This window comes from Chiloscyllium plagiosum, unplaced genomic scaffold, assembly GCF_037043375.1.
Source record: "Chiloscyllium plagiosum isolate Xiang-an unplaced genomic scaffold, Cpla_swu_hap1 HiC_scaffold_12, whole genome shotgun sequence".
Lineage (NCBI taxonomy): Eukaryota > Metazoa > Chordata > Chondrichthyes > Orectolobiformes > Hemiscylliidae > Chiloscyllium > Chiloscyllium plagiosum.
This window is the reverse complement of record NW_028270150.1, coordinates 29,758,236-29,774,881: the sequence shown is the minus strand read 5'-3', so window position 1 is coordinate 29,774,881 and position 16,646 is coordinate 29,758,236. Positions and strand designations below refer to the sequence as shown.

General features: G+C 41.7%; 1 protein-coding gene across 1 annotated transcript in view; it reads right to left on the bottom strand.

Annotated features, from left to right (window-relative positions):
• The window catches only part of donson (DNA replication fork stabilization factor DONSON), a 36,078-nt gene extending 19,638 nt beyond the window's left edge, over window positions 1-16,440 (bottom strand). Inside the window, exons 1-6 of the mRNA XM_043701299.2 lie at window positions 15,912-16,440; window positions 10,977-11,057; window positions 5,740-5,940; window positions 2,229-2,407; window positions 1,061-1,239; window positions 76-202 (exon numbers count right to left, since the gene is read on the bottom strand). Of these exons, the coding sequence (XP_043557234.1) occupies window positions 76-202; window positions 1,061-1,239; window positions 2,229-2,407; window positions 5,740-5,940; window positions 10,977-11,057; window positions 15,912-16,262 (1,118 nt within the window). The 5' untranslated portion in view covers window positions 16,263-16,440. The remainder of the gene's footprint in view (window positions 1-75; window positions 203-1,060; window positions 1,240-2,228; window positions 2,408-5,739; window positions 5,941-10,976; window positions 11,058-15,911) is intronic.
• Window positions 16,441-16,646: the final 206 nt, after the last annotated feature.

Sequence of the window (16,646 nt, the reverse complement as noted above, 5' to 3'; positions counted from 1 at the left end):
CATTTAAATTCAACTGATATACAAGATGTGAGCTAATAACATTTTTCACATCAATATACATTAAGGTAGACTTACTTGAGAACATCGGAGTTTTCTTCCTGTGTTTCAGGACCTAGAGTGTCTTTTCCCACATCTGTAATTTCACTTTTTTCTTTTTTCCCATTTTTATCATCTTCCAGTAAGGGCAAAGAAAATATGATTCCTATGTAAAGACAGCATCATCAAGTACAGTATTGTGATCATGTTTGTTGCCTTTGTTGGTGTTTTCAATGACCAATCATTCTCATAACTTGAATATCAATAAGTGTCAATTGGATGATAAACTTATCTGAGTGAACTGCGCAGAAAGAGGAGAAACATTACATAATGGAATATCATACGAGCAGTCTCAAAGTAACTCTAGGTATTAACACTGTGGAAACATTCAAAAATTCATCTCAGAAAGCCATTCAGATCTGTATCAATAGAATGCATGAATCAACATTGATTAGGCTCTGGTTAGAATATTGTATCCAGGAGGGATGAGATGTCGCTAGGGCTGGTGAGTTTGAGTTATGAGAACAGTTTGGTGCAGAGGATACTGGGGTGAGTTGTGGGGTGAGGAGGGAAGGTGAACATGATTGAGATGTTTAAAATTATGGAGAGGCACAGACAGGGTGGACAAGAGGAAACTTTTCCACTTGTTGGAGGGATCATTGGTTCTTGATTGAGGGATTGATTTAAGATAAGGGGAAGTGATTTAGAGGTGGTGAGGATTTTCTTTCCATCCAGAGGGTGGTGGGACCATACAACTCTCTGCCTGTAAATGTGGTAGAAGCAGAAACCTTCATATCATTTAAGTAATATTTAGATGTGCGCTTGCAATATGGGTCAAGTGCTGGAAAATGGGATTAGAATAGTTGGGTGGTTGTTTTCGGCTAGCGCTGATTTGTTGGGTTGAAGGGCCTTTTCCTGTGCTACAGATGTCTTGTCACTGTATAACATGAGGGACAACCCTGGACAGAAAGTTTTAACAGGGATTTTCTCAAAACAACAGTTTTACATATACATTGGATCTTACCTTCATTTTTCATAGCTTCTCTGAGACCTCTTGTTGTAGGTGAAATAACAGCTGTAAGCACACCACTTCCTGCAACTCCTGGTGCCCGGAACAGCACTGTAAATTGATAGGTGCAGAAGTAGAAATAGGGGCAAAGTTTGGCTCGTAGTAAATTGTATAATGAACTAAAGCTGAGCGACCTAGAGAAATTTAACAGAAAAAAGTATCAACTGAAACTAATCAAATTTATTTTTCTCTCAATCATGTTCATTCAGCAGGCACTGCCAAAATTAAATTTTGATTTCTCTAGGAATTGGATTCCTATACAGTTTCTCAAGAGACCATTCAAGTGCGAGCTTAGACAGTGTATACCATTCAACTTTTAGCTATTTTAAATAAAGCTGCTTGAATATGTTAAGACACATTTTCAGTGCAAGTGGGATTTGAAACAAAAATTTCTGACCCAGAGACAGGATACTATCACTGTGTCACAATAGCTCATACCATTCAATTTGCATTTTCATAGCCATTTAAGAAGGTCAAGTACTTTTTAATGAATATAGCTTTTCCTCTTTATCGGAGGGGGCTCTGTTCGAGACCCACCACAAATGATGAAATTCATGAGTGCAGAGTTCATTAATAAATAGGTTAAAAATCAGATTATGCAATTTTTGCCTGTAGGTTCGGAACTTTGTTGTTACTTATTTCTTGGTGCGACAAGAAAATTTGTGATTTTGCAGAAACAGATGGCTTAATTTACATTACATTTGTAGTGCTGTGGTGCAATAAAATATAACTGCTAGGTTGTCCAAAATTTTTAACCACAAATGACCAAAAAACAGTTTCTAGGATGGTACTGAAAGTGGAATCTTGACCAAGACATGAGAACATCTTCAGATTCTGAATGGAGGAGCTCTTTATGTTGACCTTAAGCAAGCTGACAAAACAAAATACAGCAGGTAGTCCCAAAAGTGAGACAGACTCAGAATTTGACAACTGAGAAAGCTATTCAATCAATATATATAAACCAGCCTAGACCTTTGCTGTGCAAGAGTTCTCTAACAGGTATGAAATATGTCACCATGCTTCAGAACAATTTGTACCTGTACATGAATACATTCCAATAGATTTTCGATCATTTGATTGTTAAGCATTATACAATTGAAGTTAATTAAATAAAACCCCATACCATTCACTCATCAGCACTTGTTGGAGTTCCTCATCTTGTGACCATGGACTGTTCTTGCCTGCCATTTTCCGCTCTGCTCCTATTCGAGGAAAAAGTGATAGCCATGGCAGTGAGGGGTGAAGCCAGTACACAAGACTCTGCTGGAATGCACAGCGTAAATCTGTGCATGACCTTGGGTCCTAGGCATAAATAAAAATGAAAATGTTAAATTATGCTAAGAAATCTAAGGTAATTATCAAGTTAATTAAACACAACCCAATTTCAAAGATATATACATGGCTTGGATATGGTGGTGGAGGAGATTCAGTATGTTTAGGTACTATTTACATCATTAACATTCATTGGGCCAGTGTTTCTCTCTATTTCTCCATATAATTTATAGAACAAAGTTCCTGGGGCACATTGGTAATGTCTCAGGAAACCCACGGTCAACCGACATTTGCTCCTGAGGTGTGTAGCAATATCACTGAACAAGTTTATTTACAATATCTAAAGTGCTGGGTTCACCTGCCCTTGGTGGGTAGTGCTTGTTCGTTGTACTTTAAAGAGGAGCTCTTCTGAACTGAGACACCCAGGTCAAGTCCCACCTGCTTCAGAGGTGTGTAGTGACATCTCTGAACAGGTTGATTGCAAAAATAGATTAAAATTAAAAAAAAAACAAAAATCAGCTTAATGAGGCAGTCAAAGGAGGAAAATTATAAAGAAGCAATACACTGCTGGAAGTCAGCCCCATTGAATTTCAACTTGGGCAATTAGGTAGGGAGCACACCCTCTTGTAAATGAACTTTCCAGGCTGGGTAAAAGTCTCTGAATATCCAGAGCAATTTTATTACCTCTTTTCATCCATCCACATTTAAATCAGCATAACGACAGATCCTATAAATCCTTTCTCGCCAGTGGTTAATTTAATTTAGAAACCTCTATTAGGTCACCCCTCAACTTCCATCTTTCCAGTGAAGACAATCAGACTTTATCCAACCTCTCCTCATAATTAAAACCCTCCAGGCAAAGCATCATCCTCGTAAACTTTCTCTGAACCCTCTCCAAAGCACCCATGCCCTTCTGGTACTGTGGTGACCAGAACTGAATGCAATATTCAAAACGTGGCCGAACCAAAGTTTTGTACAGCTGTAACACAACTTGCCAACTTTTATATTGGATGTCCTGGCCAATGAAGGCAAGCATGCTGTATGTCTCCTTGACCACCTTATTCACCTGAGTTGCCACTTTCAAGGATTTGCAGACCCATACTGTATTGATGTAATACTCATTGTTCGTAACTATTGAATTCCTTTTTAAAACGTCTTCTATTATTTCTAAGAAAAATTCCATATTTCTGCCACAGCATAGTAGAAGTTTCTGTTGGCAAGGTACTTTTTACTGATCTGATTTTTTTAGCTTCCCGAGTTAAAGATCAACAATTATCATTCACACTGTGTTCAGCATTTGAGGGCAAAGAAGCATGTTATTTTTGAGCTGATCTCTCTCCTCAAAATTGCGTTACTTGGGAGGTAAATCATCAGTTACGTCTTGATCCTTCAGTTTTTGTTCAAACCTTGTGCGATTAGCCTTGCTTCAGCCTTTTAAGTCCCACCGAGATATGTTTTCCACGCATATCCATCTATGCAATAGGGTTACCTGCCCCCTATCTAGCACCTTGGTGTACACCCCAAATTTGCTTCAGCTTTGTAACACTTGCTGTTTCGCAACTTTTATTTGCTGGTATTCTATATTTGTCGCAGCCACTAATATGATCTGATGACACGGACTTCTGCTGCTGGTGGCATTTCTGCTGTGTACGATATTCCTAGATATTGTTAAGCTCCATTCACTGTCTCGCCTTTACCACTTTCTAGAACATTGATCTTCCTCACCTATTAATACGATTCCTTTGAACAGTCTGATGTCATTCTAGGTGTCAGATAGGGGACAGCTAGCCCAAGCACATAAATGAATGTGCATTGAAAACATGTCTCTTGGTGGCTGAACTCTTTCTTGGGTCATCTTCACTTCTACAACCATTGTCTAAGTTTAAACTATTCTTTACCTAGTTAAAAAAACTTCATTCTCCTGCAATCAATGGGCTAAACCGCTTGCTCTTCATCATGCATTTCCAACCAGGGTTATTCTATTTCCTCGTGACCTTCCCACTCTACTTATAACATTCACACATTTCCATTGACTGGACCTTTCTGGTAAATATTTAACTTTAGTACCCAATTTTGGGGCCTCATTTTGATCATCAGACAAAAGGTCAATTGCAACAGTTTGATTGTTATAGCTGTGTACCATATGGTTGAGAGAGTACTCAGTTCCTTGCTACTTTCTACAATTCCTTTAGAAGCTGCAAATTTGTAATCCATACCAAGCAACTTTGAAGAGTGTACTTAAACTGTCTGGTTCCCACCTGAACAATTCCTCTGGCCCTGATGGCTTGCATTCTAAGATTCTAAATGAAATAGCTACAGAGATAGTGGATGCATTGGTTGCAATTTTCCAAAATTCTTTTGATTCTGGAGAATTACCGAAGGATTAGAAACCTGTCAATATGACATTTCTATTCAAAAAAGGGAGGCAAAAACTGATTAACTTAGTATCTATTGTTGGAAGTAAGGAATGGTAGCAGCACCTTTGGAAAATCATAACATGATCAAGCAGGTTCAGCATGACATCATGAAAGGGATATTATGTTTAAGTTGGAGCTTTCCCAAGCAGGTTTCAACCAGAGTGGATAGTGGGGAACTGGTGTGAGCGAGAGACAACAAGAGCAAGAACGAAAGGAAGGGATGCTTTCAATTTACAAGATTTTAATGCTTTTGGCACTTTGTTCTGCAACACTCTTCAGCTCAATCTGAGCTATATCATCTCTCAGAATTTCCTTACTTCACTGCTTTTAGCATCGCTCAGTATCAAATTCTTTCCCCCAATGCTTCAAAAAGCAACAATGTCTGGCACAGTCAAAATATGCAGCACTAGATTTTCCAAGTTGCAAAACCTTTCCTGATATTTTAGCTATATAACAGCCCAAACTCCATTTCAGCTTAAAGCAGAAAAAGAAATAAAAATATGAACTCTTACTTTATGTAGACGCATACATAAACCCCTCCAGTTCTTGCCCAATTATCCATTAATTGACAAATTTCCATCACCCATTTCCTAGTTCCATTTAGTGTTGGGAATCCCTGCCAGATCCTACTGGGTGATAATATCTGACCCATCAGGTTTTACATCTTTCAAAATTTTAAGCACCCTACAAGATACCACTAATGCTTGAACTTGGTCTCTGTGTGTCACATTCATCAAAATTAATTTTGCCTGGTGTTAATAAATTAATTACTTTGCACATACAAAGTGCAGTAGAAAGAAAAATCAACACCATCAGCTTGAATCGAAATTTGGGTCAAGTCTTACCACAATCTAAATTCAGAATGAAGTGAATTTAAAATTCAAATTTCCTTTGATTGTAGTTTTCACCGTTTGACAATTTTATTAGAAACAATTCATTTGATACCTCTATATGCAGAGGGAAATCAATCACTGAGGAACGACAGTGCTGTATTAACCCTTTGGCTTCCTCTGATGCTTTGAGATGACCTGTCCAAGTAAAAGGATGAGGAGATTTGAAAAGTACCCACGTCTTGACACTCCAATCTGCAGGAAACTCTTTAGGCAAAGATGTGTGTTCAGAAAATGCATTGGAACTTTGCAAGTTCTGGAAAAACAAAATAAGAAATATGAACAAAACATATTACAGTCAAACTCTGCATAAAAGCTTGTGAGAAATATAAAACTCCATTTTTCAATCTCCTTTTGTACTTTGGATATTAATTTTTTTTTCTAATACATAATACTTCATGCTATGTATAACAGGTGTGATCAAGTTTTTGAGCTGCAGCAGTTGGCTTTGGTAATAGCAGAATCCATTGCATTATACTACTCATTTAAAAAGGTATCCCAGAGATTCTCAATGGATATCAAGAATCACACTGAACAGTTATCAACAGTTTAATGGGGAGCAGTTCAGATGGCTTAATGAACAGTGTCATCCAGAGGCACAGAATCTCCAGTGAGTTTCCAAGTTTGTGCCAAATTTGTTTCCAAGTCTGCACCTCTCCAAGGGGAGGCAGCGGTATAGTCATAGTGTCATTGGACTGGGAATCCAGAAGCTAGACCGATGCTGTGGAGATATGGGCTCAAAGCTCATCATGGCAGATGGTGAAATTTGAATTCAATAAAGTTATCTGGAATAAAAGCTGGCCTAACCATTGTTGGTTGCCTTAAAAATAAGGCAGGAACACTTCCATGACAAACACAAAAGAAATCATACTTTCACCATCCCTTTATCCTGGCCACATTCATGTTGATACCCAAACTCCAGTGAAGAGCTAGCAGTAATTAATTAAGCAAACAGTGTTAGACCTCACATAGGGAGTATTGTGTACAGTCATGAGTGCCACATTATAGGAAAGATGCGAAAGCACTGGAGGGATTGGAGTAGCAATTTACAAGAATGGCCCCAGGAATGAGAAACTTCAATTATAAGGATAGACTGAAGGAGTTGGGACTGTTCTCCTTGTAGAGGTGACTGAGAGGAGATTCGATAGAAGTTTCAAAATCATAAGTGTGCTGGATAGAGTAGATAGGGGAGATGCCGTTCTGTTCATAAAAGTAACCCAATGAAAGGGACCAAAGATGTGCAGGTTAGGTGAATTGGGCATGCTAAATTGCCCATAGTGTTAGGTGCATTAGTCAGAGGGAAATGAGACTGGGTGGGTTACTCTTCGGAGGGTCAGTGTGGACTTGTTGGGCCAAAGGGCCTGTTTCCACACTGTACGGAATCTAATCTAATCAAAGTCTATCCAAGAGTCTTCTGGGCCAGAAAGACCAAGTTCAAGGCTGGCTATTCCCAACATGTCTTCTCATTTGGGGCGGTATGGTGGCTCAGTTGTTAGCACTGCTGCCTCACAGCGCCAGGTACTCGGGCTCGATTCCAGCTTCGGGCGACTGTATGTGTGGAGTTTGCACATTCTCCCAGTGTCTGCGTGGGTTTCCTCCGGGTGCTCCGGTTTCCTCCCAGTCATGCTAAATTGCCCATAGAGTTAGGTACATTAGTTAGGGGGAAAAATGGGTCCAGGTGGGTTACTCTTCGCAAGGTCTGTGTGGACTTGTTGGGCTGAAGGGTCTGTTTCCACACTGTAGGGAATGAAATCTAATTAAGAGTCTCCATGCACCCATGGACATGGTTGCTGTGAGGCAACAGCAGGTTTTTTTCCCCCGTACATTTTCTAATGGACCAGGTACTGTTACAAAACTGCAGTATAATCCATGTAAACAGGCCTCCAGATTTCTCAGGGTCAACCACTCAAGAACAAATAAAAAATGAAAATAAAACCACATCCTCCCATTTCTTAACACAAAACATATTCAACTTAACAGCTTTTTAAAAAAAATGTAGAACAGAGATGGGAGGTTGAGGGGTGACATTCGAGGTTTCCAAAATCATGAGGGGCATGGATAGGGCAAATACACAAAGTCTTTTCGCTGGGGTTGGGGGGAGTCTAGAACAAGAGGGCATAGGTTTAGAGTGAGAGGGGAAAGATATAAAAGAGACCGAATGGGCAAAGTTTTCACACAGAGGGTGGTAAGTGTATGGAATGAGCTGCCAGAGGAAGTGGTAGAGGCTGGTACAATTGCAACATTTAAAAGGCATTTGGATCAGTATACGAATAGGAAGGGTTTGGAGGGATATCGGCCAGGTACTGGCAGGTGGGACTAGATTGGGTTGGCATATCTGGTCGGCATGGACGAGTTGGACCGAAGGGTCTGTTTCTGTGCTGTACATCCCTATGACTTTATTTTATTACATATCGCTGAAGCAGGTGGGTTTTGAACCAGGGCCTCCTGGTTTAAGAGGTAGGGACATTACTACTGCACCACAAGAGCTTCCCAAGCTTAATGCCATATACTGCTCCTAATGCTAGTAAGCAAACTCTGGCACAAGGGCACAACAAAAACCAACTTTGTGCCACTCTGTGTCGATGAGATGGTGTAATGGAGATAGGGAAACTATCAACCTCTAGACATAAAAGTACATTCAAAGTTTGGGAGAAGATTTGTAGCTCGGGTGCTTGTTGTTGTTGTGGTTCTGTTCGCCAAGCTGGGAATTTGTGTTGCAGGCGTTTCGTCCTATGTCTAGGTGACATCCTCAGTGCTTGGAAGCCTCCTGTGAAGCGCTTCTGTGATGTTTCCTCCAGCATTTATAGTGATTTATATCTGCTGCTTCCAGTTGTCAGTTCCAGCTGTCCGCTGCAGTGGTCGGTATATTGGGTCCAGGTCGATGTGCTTATTGATTGCATCTGTGGATGAGTGCCATGCCTCTAGGAATTCCCTGGCTGTTCTCTGTTTGGCTTGTCCTATAATAGTAGTGTTGTCCCAGTCGAACTCATGTTGCTTGTCATCTGAGTGTGTGGCTACTAAGGCTAGCTGGTCATGTCGTTTCGTGGCTAGTTGGTGTTCATGGATGCGGATTGTGAGCTGTCTTCCTGTTTGTCCTATGTAGTGTTTTGTGCAGTCCTTGCATGGGATTTTGTACACTACATTGGTTTTGCTCGGAGGATGTCACCTTGACAGGGGATGAAATGTCTGCAACACAAATTCCCAGCTCGGCGAACAGAACCACAACAATAAAAGTAGATGAGTGAGTGCTTGGAGAAAACAAGCAGTCTTTGTCAGCCATCTCCTTCTTCAAGTGGATCACAGACGATGGAGGAAGCCTGGGGGAAAAAGAGTTTCTTAAGATTGCAGCTAGTAAAAGGGACCAAAATGTCCAAAGTCCAAAATTGTGCAAGTTAGGTGGATTGGTTATGTGTAGGTTAGGCGCATTTGGCAAAAAGTGAGGACTGCAGATGTTGGAGATCAAAGTCAAGATTACAGTAGTGCTGGAAAGGCACAGGTCAGACTGCATCCGAGGAGCAGGAAAATCGACATTTCAGGCAAAATCCCTTCATCAGGTTAGGTGCATTAGCCATGGAAAATGCAGAGTTACAGGATAGAGTAGGGGAATGGGTCTGGGTCAGATGCTCTTTGGAGGGTTGTGTGGACCTGTCGGACCGAATGGCCTATTTTCACACTGTGGAGATTCTTTAAAAAAAAAGGCTACCAAGGTAAGTTTACTTAGATAAACACATGCTGTGCCAGTCTCCCATTAATCCTCCAAGATCATGGACTGCTATCAACTATCTTGGAGTTGTTTACTTTTACTTTTCTATTTAGCTAAAGTTTCTAATGCAAATTGTTTCAAGAGGCAATACAGACATAATAGCAAAGTTCTGAAGAATGCACAGCAACAGAGAGAACCTGTTGAATAGAGGGGGTGAAAAGGAGAGAGAAGGAAAGCAAAGAGGATTAAGGGAACATCTCTTGACACTTGCAAGAGTATGACTGTTTGGGATATGGTAGACCAGGAAAGTGGCTCCTCAGTGGATAGTAAAAGGTCAAGGCGAGACAAGATTCAAGGCTGGGCAGGGGACACAAGACGAAGGTGAGGAATGAGAAGGAAATGTATTTTTAATGCAGAAAATGAATGATCTGGTATGCACTACCCACATTAATACTGAAAGTGAAAACAGTTAAACAGTCTCAAAAGGAAATTAGTTTGGTGCTTGAAGGAAAGTAATCTCACTGGCTATAGGGATAGAATGGGACTGACTGCACTGCTGGGCAAACAGCTGATACAAACTTGATGGGCAAATGGTCTCCTTCGGTGACACGAATGTAAATGACTAAAAGTGACCACAAGCATTCCCAGGACGTTGGTTTTGCTGCTGGGCCTGTGTTTATTGTCAATCCCTAATTGCTGTTGAGAAGATGCTGGGAGCTGCCTTCTTGAATTGTAGTCCAAATGATAATTACTCCCACAGTGCTGAGGGAAAAAGTTTCAAAATTTTAACTCAGTCACACAAAAAAAAAAGATATGTGGATCCAAGTTAAGATGACGTGACTTGGATAAAAATTGAATGTGGTTTGCATCTGCTGCCCTTTCCTTTTTGTGGTAGAGTGGTGGGCAATCAGCATCACCAAGAGGACTGGACAAAGTGAAGGTGTTGAAACTGGCAGAGACTGAGGTACATTCCTTGTAACTGAGTGAAATTGGTTCTTGCTCTACTACAGAGTAAGGAGCAAACAGGTAAGTCTCTATATGGTAAAGTTTTTTCTGTGCTTATGTTTTACTAATATATAAATTCAGGACATAGGTCAAAGCGGCTGTATTTTGGAGCTCCTGATACAATTATGATCTAGGGTTTTACTTGATGCTTCAGCAGCTTTTACTCAGTTTGAGCTAGAGGCTAGCCTACAGAGAACAATTATGCATCAGGGAGAGGTAAAGTTATTGAATTTTCATGTATCTGCTGCCCATGTTCTCCTGATAGTGGTCATAGAAAATGTTGTGTCTGTTGTAGATAGTGTACACTGTTGCTATTGCATGTCAGTGGTGGAGACACCAAATACTTGTGGTATGGTATCAATAAAGGGGGCGGTTTTGTTCCAGATGGTGTCAGCTTAAGTTTGTTGGAGCTACTCTTCTTCAGACGAGTGGGATTATTCCATCATACTCCTGAAAGGCATTCTCTAATTTTCTTACAGGCTACTTAAGTCTCTAAGGCCCACAACGTGTAAAACTCAAATACTGTCCCATGAGCTTTTCAGTAAACAGACAATGCATATTGAAATGATAAATAAAGTCTTAACCTTAATTAGTTCAGGAGTTGACTGTTGAGAAATTAATTCTTCACCTTCCCACACAGAATCTTCATGTTTTATAGGGGACACCTTTTTAGCCAAAAGAGAATACAATATCAAAATTTGTGATAAATGAGTTAATGTATACTTTAGGATAACATACAATTGGTCTATTCTTACCAGGAGATCTGCTGTCACACAGTGTTGTTTGATTGTCTTACACCATTCTCATTCATTGCAGCTGATCTGCAACCATTTTGCTATGTCATCTAACTACATAGATCAACCCTTTTTCTGCTGCTATCCACTTCATCCATTTGAAGAATTCTGCAGATTTTCAGCTGATCAAAATACTAATACTTTCTCCATAACATGTCACTGAGGAGTTATCTTTACTTTTATGGTTTCAAATATGTCTTTACGGTTTTTTAGGGTTTTTCACAACAATTATCTTAGCACGCTCATTGCAAGGACCATAAATTTTCTTTCCCCACAATCTTCACTTATTGCCCAGGTTTGAGGCATTCAGAAAAGTGGACAGAATGTCCTTGAGATTTCCCCCACTTATAACCTTGATTTTTGTTAACAGCTGACATGAACTTGATTCACGAAATTACACCTGGCTACTTTGATCCTAATTTCTGCACATCAAACATGCACTATAAATTTGCCTTAAGTAGATATCTACTTGTTATTGTGTGACACCGACCACTTCAATCTTTATTTAGTTTCTTCTAAAGTGTTGCTTATAATCTTAGTCTTTTTGGTCCTCACACTTAAATCAGATTTCAAATGAAAATTTAATTGGTCTAACATCTAAGGTGGCTTTTTCAACAAATATTTTCCACAAATACTGGTATCATAAGTATGTCACAAGTAATGTTTTTGACTCTATATTTTTGCCCTGTGAAGTACATCTAACTGACTATTTGTTGTGTGCGCAGATTGAATAATTTTGGCAATAATACTCAGCCTGGTTGTACAACTCACTTCATTTGAAAAATACTGGATTGGCTCTCTTTTAGCACAATGCTCACTACTTGGTTTCTGTGTATATGTGGGTGTAGACTTCACATAGTAAATTGAAGTAATCCTCCATGGGTATTTTTCAGATAAATAAAGGAAGTCTGAACTTCCAGTAGAATCAAATTTAGGAATGCAATTGGAAAATTTTAAAATATCACACAGCAATGGTGTTGCAAGCTTTTAACTGCAACATATCAAAAGTTCCCTCAATTCTTCAGTTGCGTTTTGATCTCCATCATAATGACAAATTCATTAATTGTCGTTTTGACAAAAAAGTGTTCAGCAACAAGAACAATGTTGCTATTTAGACCGATGTCATTTTGTGATTTTAGATTAAATGTTGATCCATGGAAGGTCAGTGTGAAGCCACTGGCTTTGCGAGGTGTTTACTTGCCCTGAAGACACTGGACTCTGTTCTTCATAAACGTTGGGATTCCTTGAAGAGGAAGAGAGATTTCTTTATGGGGATATTTCCATGATTCAATGTTACCTCATGCAGTGGGATCCAATTTAAGATTTTTTAAAAGAAGGTTTTTAAATGAATTTGGGATGCCCTCTGGCATGTTATCATCCTCAGCTGGCTCCAGAACACTACCTTTTGTATACAGAAACTAATCACCAATCCAGTAAACTGAGCTTTGGATATGCATGCAATTTAGGTATCTGGCAAGATTTTGTTAAGAAACTTTGTTAGAGATTTTATGCTGGTGCCTTGTGTTGCAGATAGATTAAAGCATCAAAAATGTGAATGCATCTAGCAGCCTTGAGGAGGCAAAATTATTCCTTAGTTACAAGTGGAGAGAAAAATGATGCAAGAGTCACTCATAGCTCGATGTTTGCTTTGGGACAAGCTCATGCTTTCTCCAAAGCTAGCAGGAGAGTCTGTTGAATGCCAAACTTGCTTTTGTTTGGCAATAATTGATTTTATCATCCAACATTTTGGTACTGACAAAGTATTTCCAATCTAGCAGAACAGCTGAACTGAGTAGAGTGCAGGATCTTGGAGTGAGAAAAATGAAGATTGGTACTAACAATGCAGCCTGCTTACCTCAAACAGTAACTTGAAATGGATCACAAGAGTCACCATCATACAAAGAACATGCCATTATGGAACTATCAAATACTATAGAGAGAAATTTCTCAAGGCAGTTGAATTCCTCCATTACATTCCAAAGATCCTTTTGGCTGACAATATTAGAGTCCTGGGTCAGGTCAGTACGTGTTCAATAGAAGTCGATCTCCTGTTCTTGGCATTTCCTTTGAAGTTGTCAGATTTCATTGTAAACATCATACTATGGTTGCCCCAAGATTTGAGAATTTCTTTCCCCTTACATAGGTGAAAAAGGCATCTTTGTATCCTGGCAAGAAAGTTACTTGTGCTCACATTATGGCAAGAGTTCAGCAATCTTCTTGATTAAGCATTGACTCAACTAAGATTGCATCAACTTTGTCTCTGGACAGCAGTTTGAGTGTCACTTCTAAATAGTGTGGGAAGGTCATCAACCAGCAAAAACCCATTGACTGCTTCTTCATTGAAGGTTAATTGGATGACTGGTTTACGGAACGTATTCATCTCTCTCGAATGTGGGCTTTTTTAAAAGGTGAGTGAAGATGATGTCTTCAATGTCTAGATGATACACCAAGTAGACAGGTTTCAGTGTTTCCAATTCCACCTCAAAGTCCCAGGTGGCCTCCTTCTTCCATGATCGCAACTTCCCTTCCCATGTGGTTGACAATGCCCTCCAGCACATCTCCTCCACTTCAACACCACCACCCTTGAACCCCACCCCTCCCAACGCAACCAGGACAGAACCCTCCCCTCGCCTTCCACCCCACCAACCTCCACATACATCGCATTATCCTCCACCACCCTCAAACAGATCCCACCAAAGATATATTTCCCTCCCCACCTCTACCTGCATTCTGGAAAGATCATTCCCTCTGCAACTCCCTTGTTAGGTCCACCACCCCCCACCAGCCCACACCCTTTTCCTACCACCGCAGGAAGTCACCTATGCCCACACCACTCCCCTCACCTCCGTCCAAGGCCCCAAGGGATCTTTTCACATCTGTCAAAAATTTACCTGTACCTCTACCAACGTCATCTATTGCATCCGTTATACCCGGTGTGGTCTCCTCTACATCGGGGAGACAGGATGCCTTCTTGCGGATTGTTTCAGAGAACATCGCAGGGACACCCTTACCCACTGCCCGTGGCTGAACACTTCAATTCTCTCTCCCACTCAGTCAAGGACATGCAGGTCCTGGGCCTCCTCCACTGCCAAACCATTACCACGACACCTGGAGGAAGAACGTCTCATATTCCGCCTTGGGACCCTGCAACCACATGGGGTAAATGTGGATTTCAAGAACTTCATTTCCCTCACCCCATATTATCCCAGTCCCAAGCTTCCAACTCAGCACCACCCTCTGGACTTGTCCATCACTCCCTCCTCTGACCGATCACTTTCTTCCTCATGTTCATCCACCCATTGCTTTTTCAGCTATCTTACCCCACCCCACCCATGTGTCTCTCAGCCCCACCACACAAGCCTCATTCCTGATGAAGGGTTTATGCCAGAAATGTCGATTCTCCAGCTCCTCCGATGCTGTCTGGCCTGCTGTGCTTTCCCAGTAATACGCTCTCGACTCAGATCTTCAGCATCTGCAGTCCTCACTTTCTCCAGGTTTCAGAGTTTTGTAAATTACTTCCAGCCTCTATCATTTGACTGCAAATCTGCTTTTTGATTCAAAGTGTCATGCAGCTTTCCAAGATGTTTAGTAGCCATGATGCCTGGAGAGTGATGACTTGTCCTGCACAGGCAACATTGCCTTCAGTAGATTCTGGATTACCTATTTGTTTTTAAACAATGTGTAAGGACCTCCACAGCAGTGTCCTGTACACCCCTGAAGGTCACCCACTTATCCTCAATACAACTGAGTGCACATGTTGAGTACACAGGAAATCTGATTCTTCCATGAGTGCTTGTTCCAGCTCTGAGAAATCCAAACACTTTTGAAGCTTCATGCCCAGGGAAATGTCTAGCCTCTTGATGTTTGGCTTCGAAATGCTGATAGTGCAGAAATCAACAACACGAGTTTTGTTACAGGCACATCTTGGTTGCCACTCTTCCCGGCGAGAAGAGATTAAATGGCAACACACAGAACAGGACAAGATCCAGGAAATCATTCTACCCGGGAGATAAAAAGCTGTTTGTGATCAAGAACACATCTTCAGCCAAGCGACCACTGCTGACAGTGTCTTTTCCTTCACTGCCCTGGTGATCGCCAACAACTCTTGCGGTGAAGTCGAAAACCGTATGAGCTGACACCACAGTCAGTCAAAGGAGGAAAGTTCATTAAGCTTCCGTGTTAACTCTTCACGGATGTTGCCGGTCTTCCTCCTGTTGCCTCTAACGTCCTGTTGCTATACAGTAAGTGCAAAGTATGCTACTGTATTTCTTTCTCGTGTGAATATCGATAAACGGGATCAGTTACTTAAATGAGCTACTACTGCCCTCTGCGGGTTCCGCAAAACCCCAACTCAGCTATTCTCCAAAACGCACGCGGCCAATCCCCGCTGTCAAACTTGTTAAAAAAATTACAACAGTTTAAATAAATTTAAACTCCTCCCCTCACAGTGAACAGAAAGTAATACTTGTTTTAAAAAAAGAAGTGGGCGTGAGAGAATGGAGCAAATGGACCATGCAGATCCTCAAGAGTCTAGGAATAACTATATAAAGCAGCCGCAATAAGTTTAATTAATTTGCTTCCAAAAGGACCACAGTATTGAATTATTGCAGATCCGGAGCAATGGAACATACTTAAACGTTTCATATTTAATGGAACAGTCACTCCACCAGTCACTTTCCCAGTCACTGCTATGTCACACTTTCTAACTCGGACGACATTTCAAACCTGAGCATCCTGTTTACTCCCCGGTTCGGTTCTGTCGGTGGCGGCGGCTCTCCACTCCCGGGCGGAGAGTGAGCGGTGTAGCGGGTTGTCGGACTCCTCAGGCCAGCCGGTCCCGATCCCGGTTCCAGCCCCCGGCCGGCACTCGGTGTTACCGATGTTGGCGAACGGGTTCCTCGCCCTCCTCTGCCGCTTGCCGCGGGGGCTCGGCTCCCCTTTGCCAGCGGGCGACGGTGGCTCCGAGGGGAGGCCGAGCCGCGGAGAGCTGCGGGCCCGCTTCTTCCTCAGCCTCAGCGTCTCCGACGGCTTCTTAAAGCTGGGCGAGTAACCGGGCAGCTGCACGGCCACCGACATTTTAAATCCCGGTTAAACTCCGGCGCGCGGAGCCTTTCCGCCCGAAATCCGGGAATTTATCGATATACTGACGTTTCACCTTCCCCCTTAAATATTTGCTCGAAAGCATGAATTAAAAATCTTTCCCGGTTTTCAGTCTCCTCTTTTTAAAAACAAGAATCCGGTGAACCGTCCCCACAGCCGGACGAAAGCTTTTTGAAATTTCGCGCGAACGACCAGTTGGAAATTTCCCGCCGAGGTGGAGCGCATGCGTAATACAAGCCCCACCCCCGGGTGGGGGCAGCCGTAGTGTAAGTCCCACCCCTAGGTGGGCGGAGCGATGTTTCCGCGCAGCCGTAGTGCAAGTCCCACCCCTAGGTGGGCGGAGAGAAGTTTCCGCGCAGC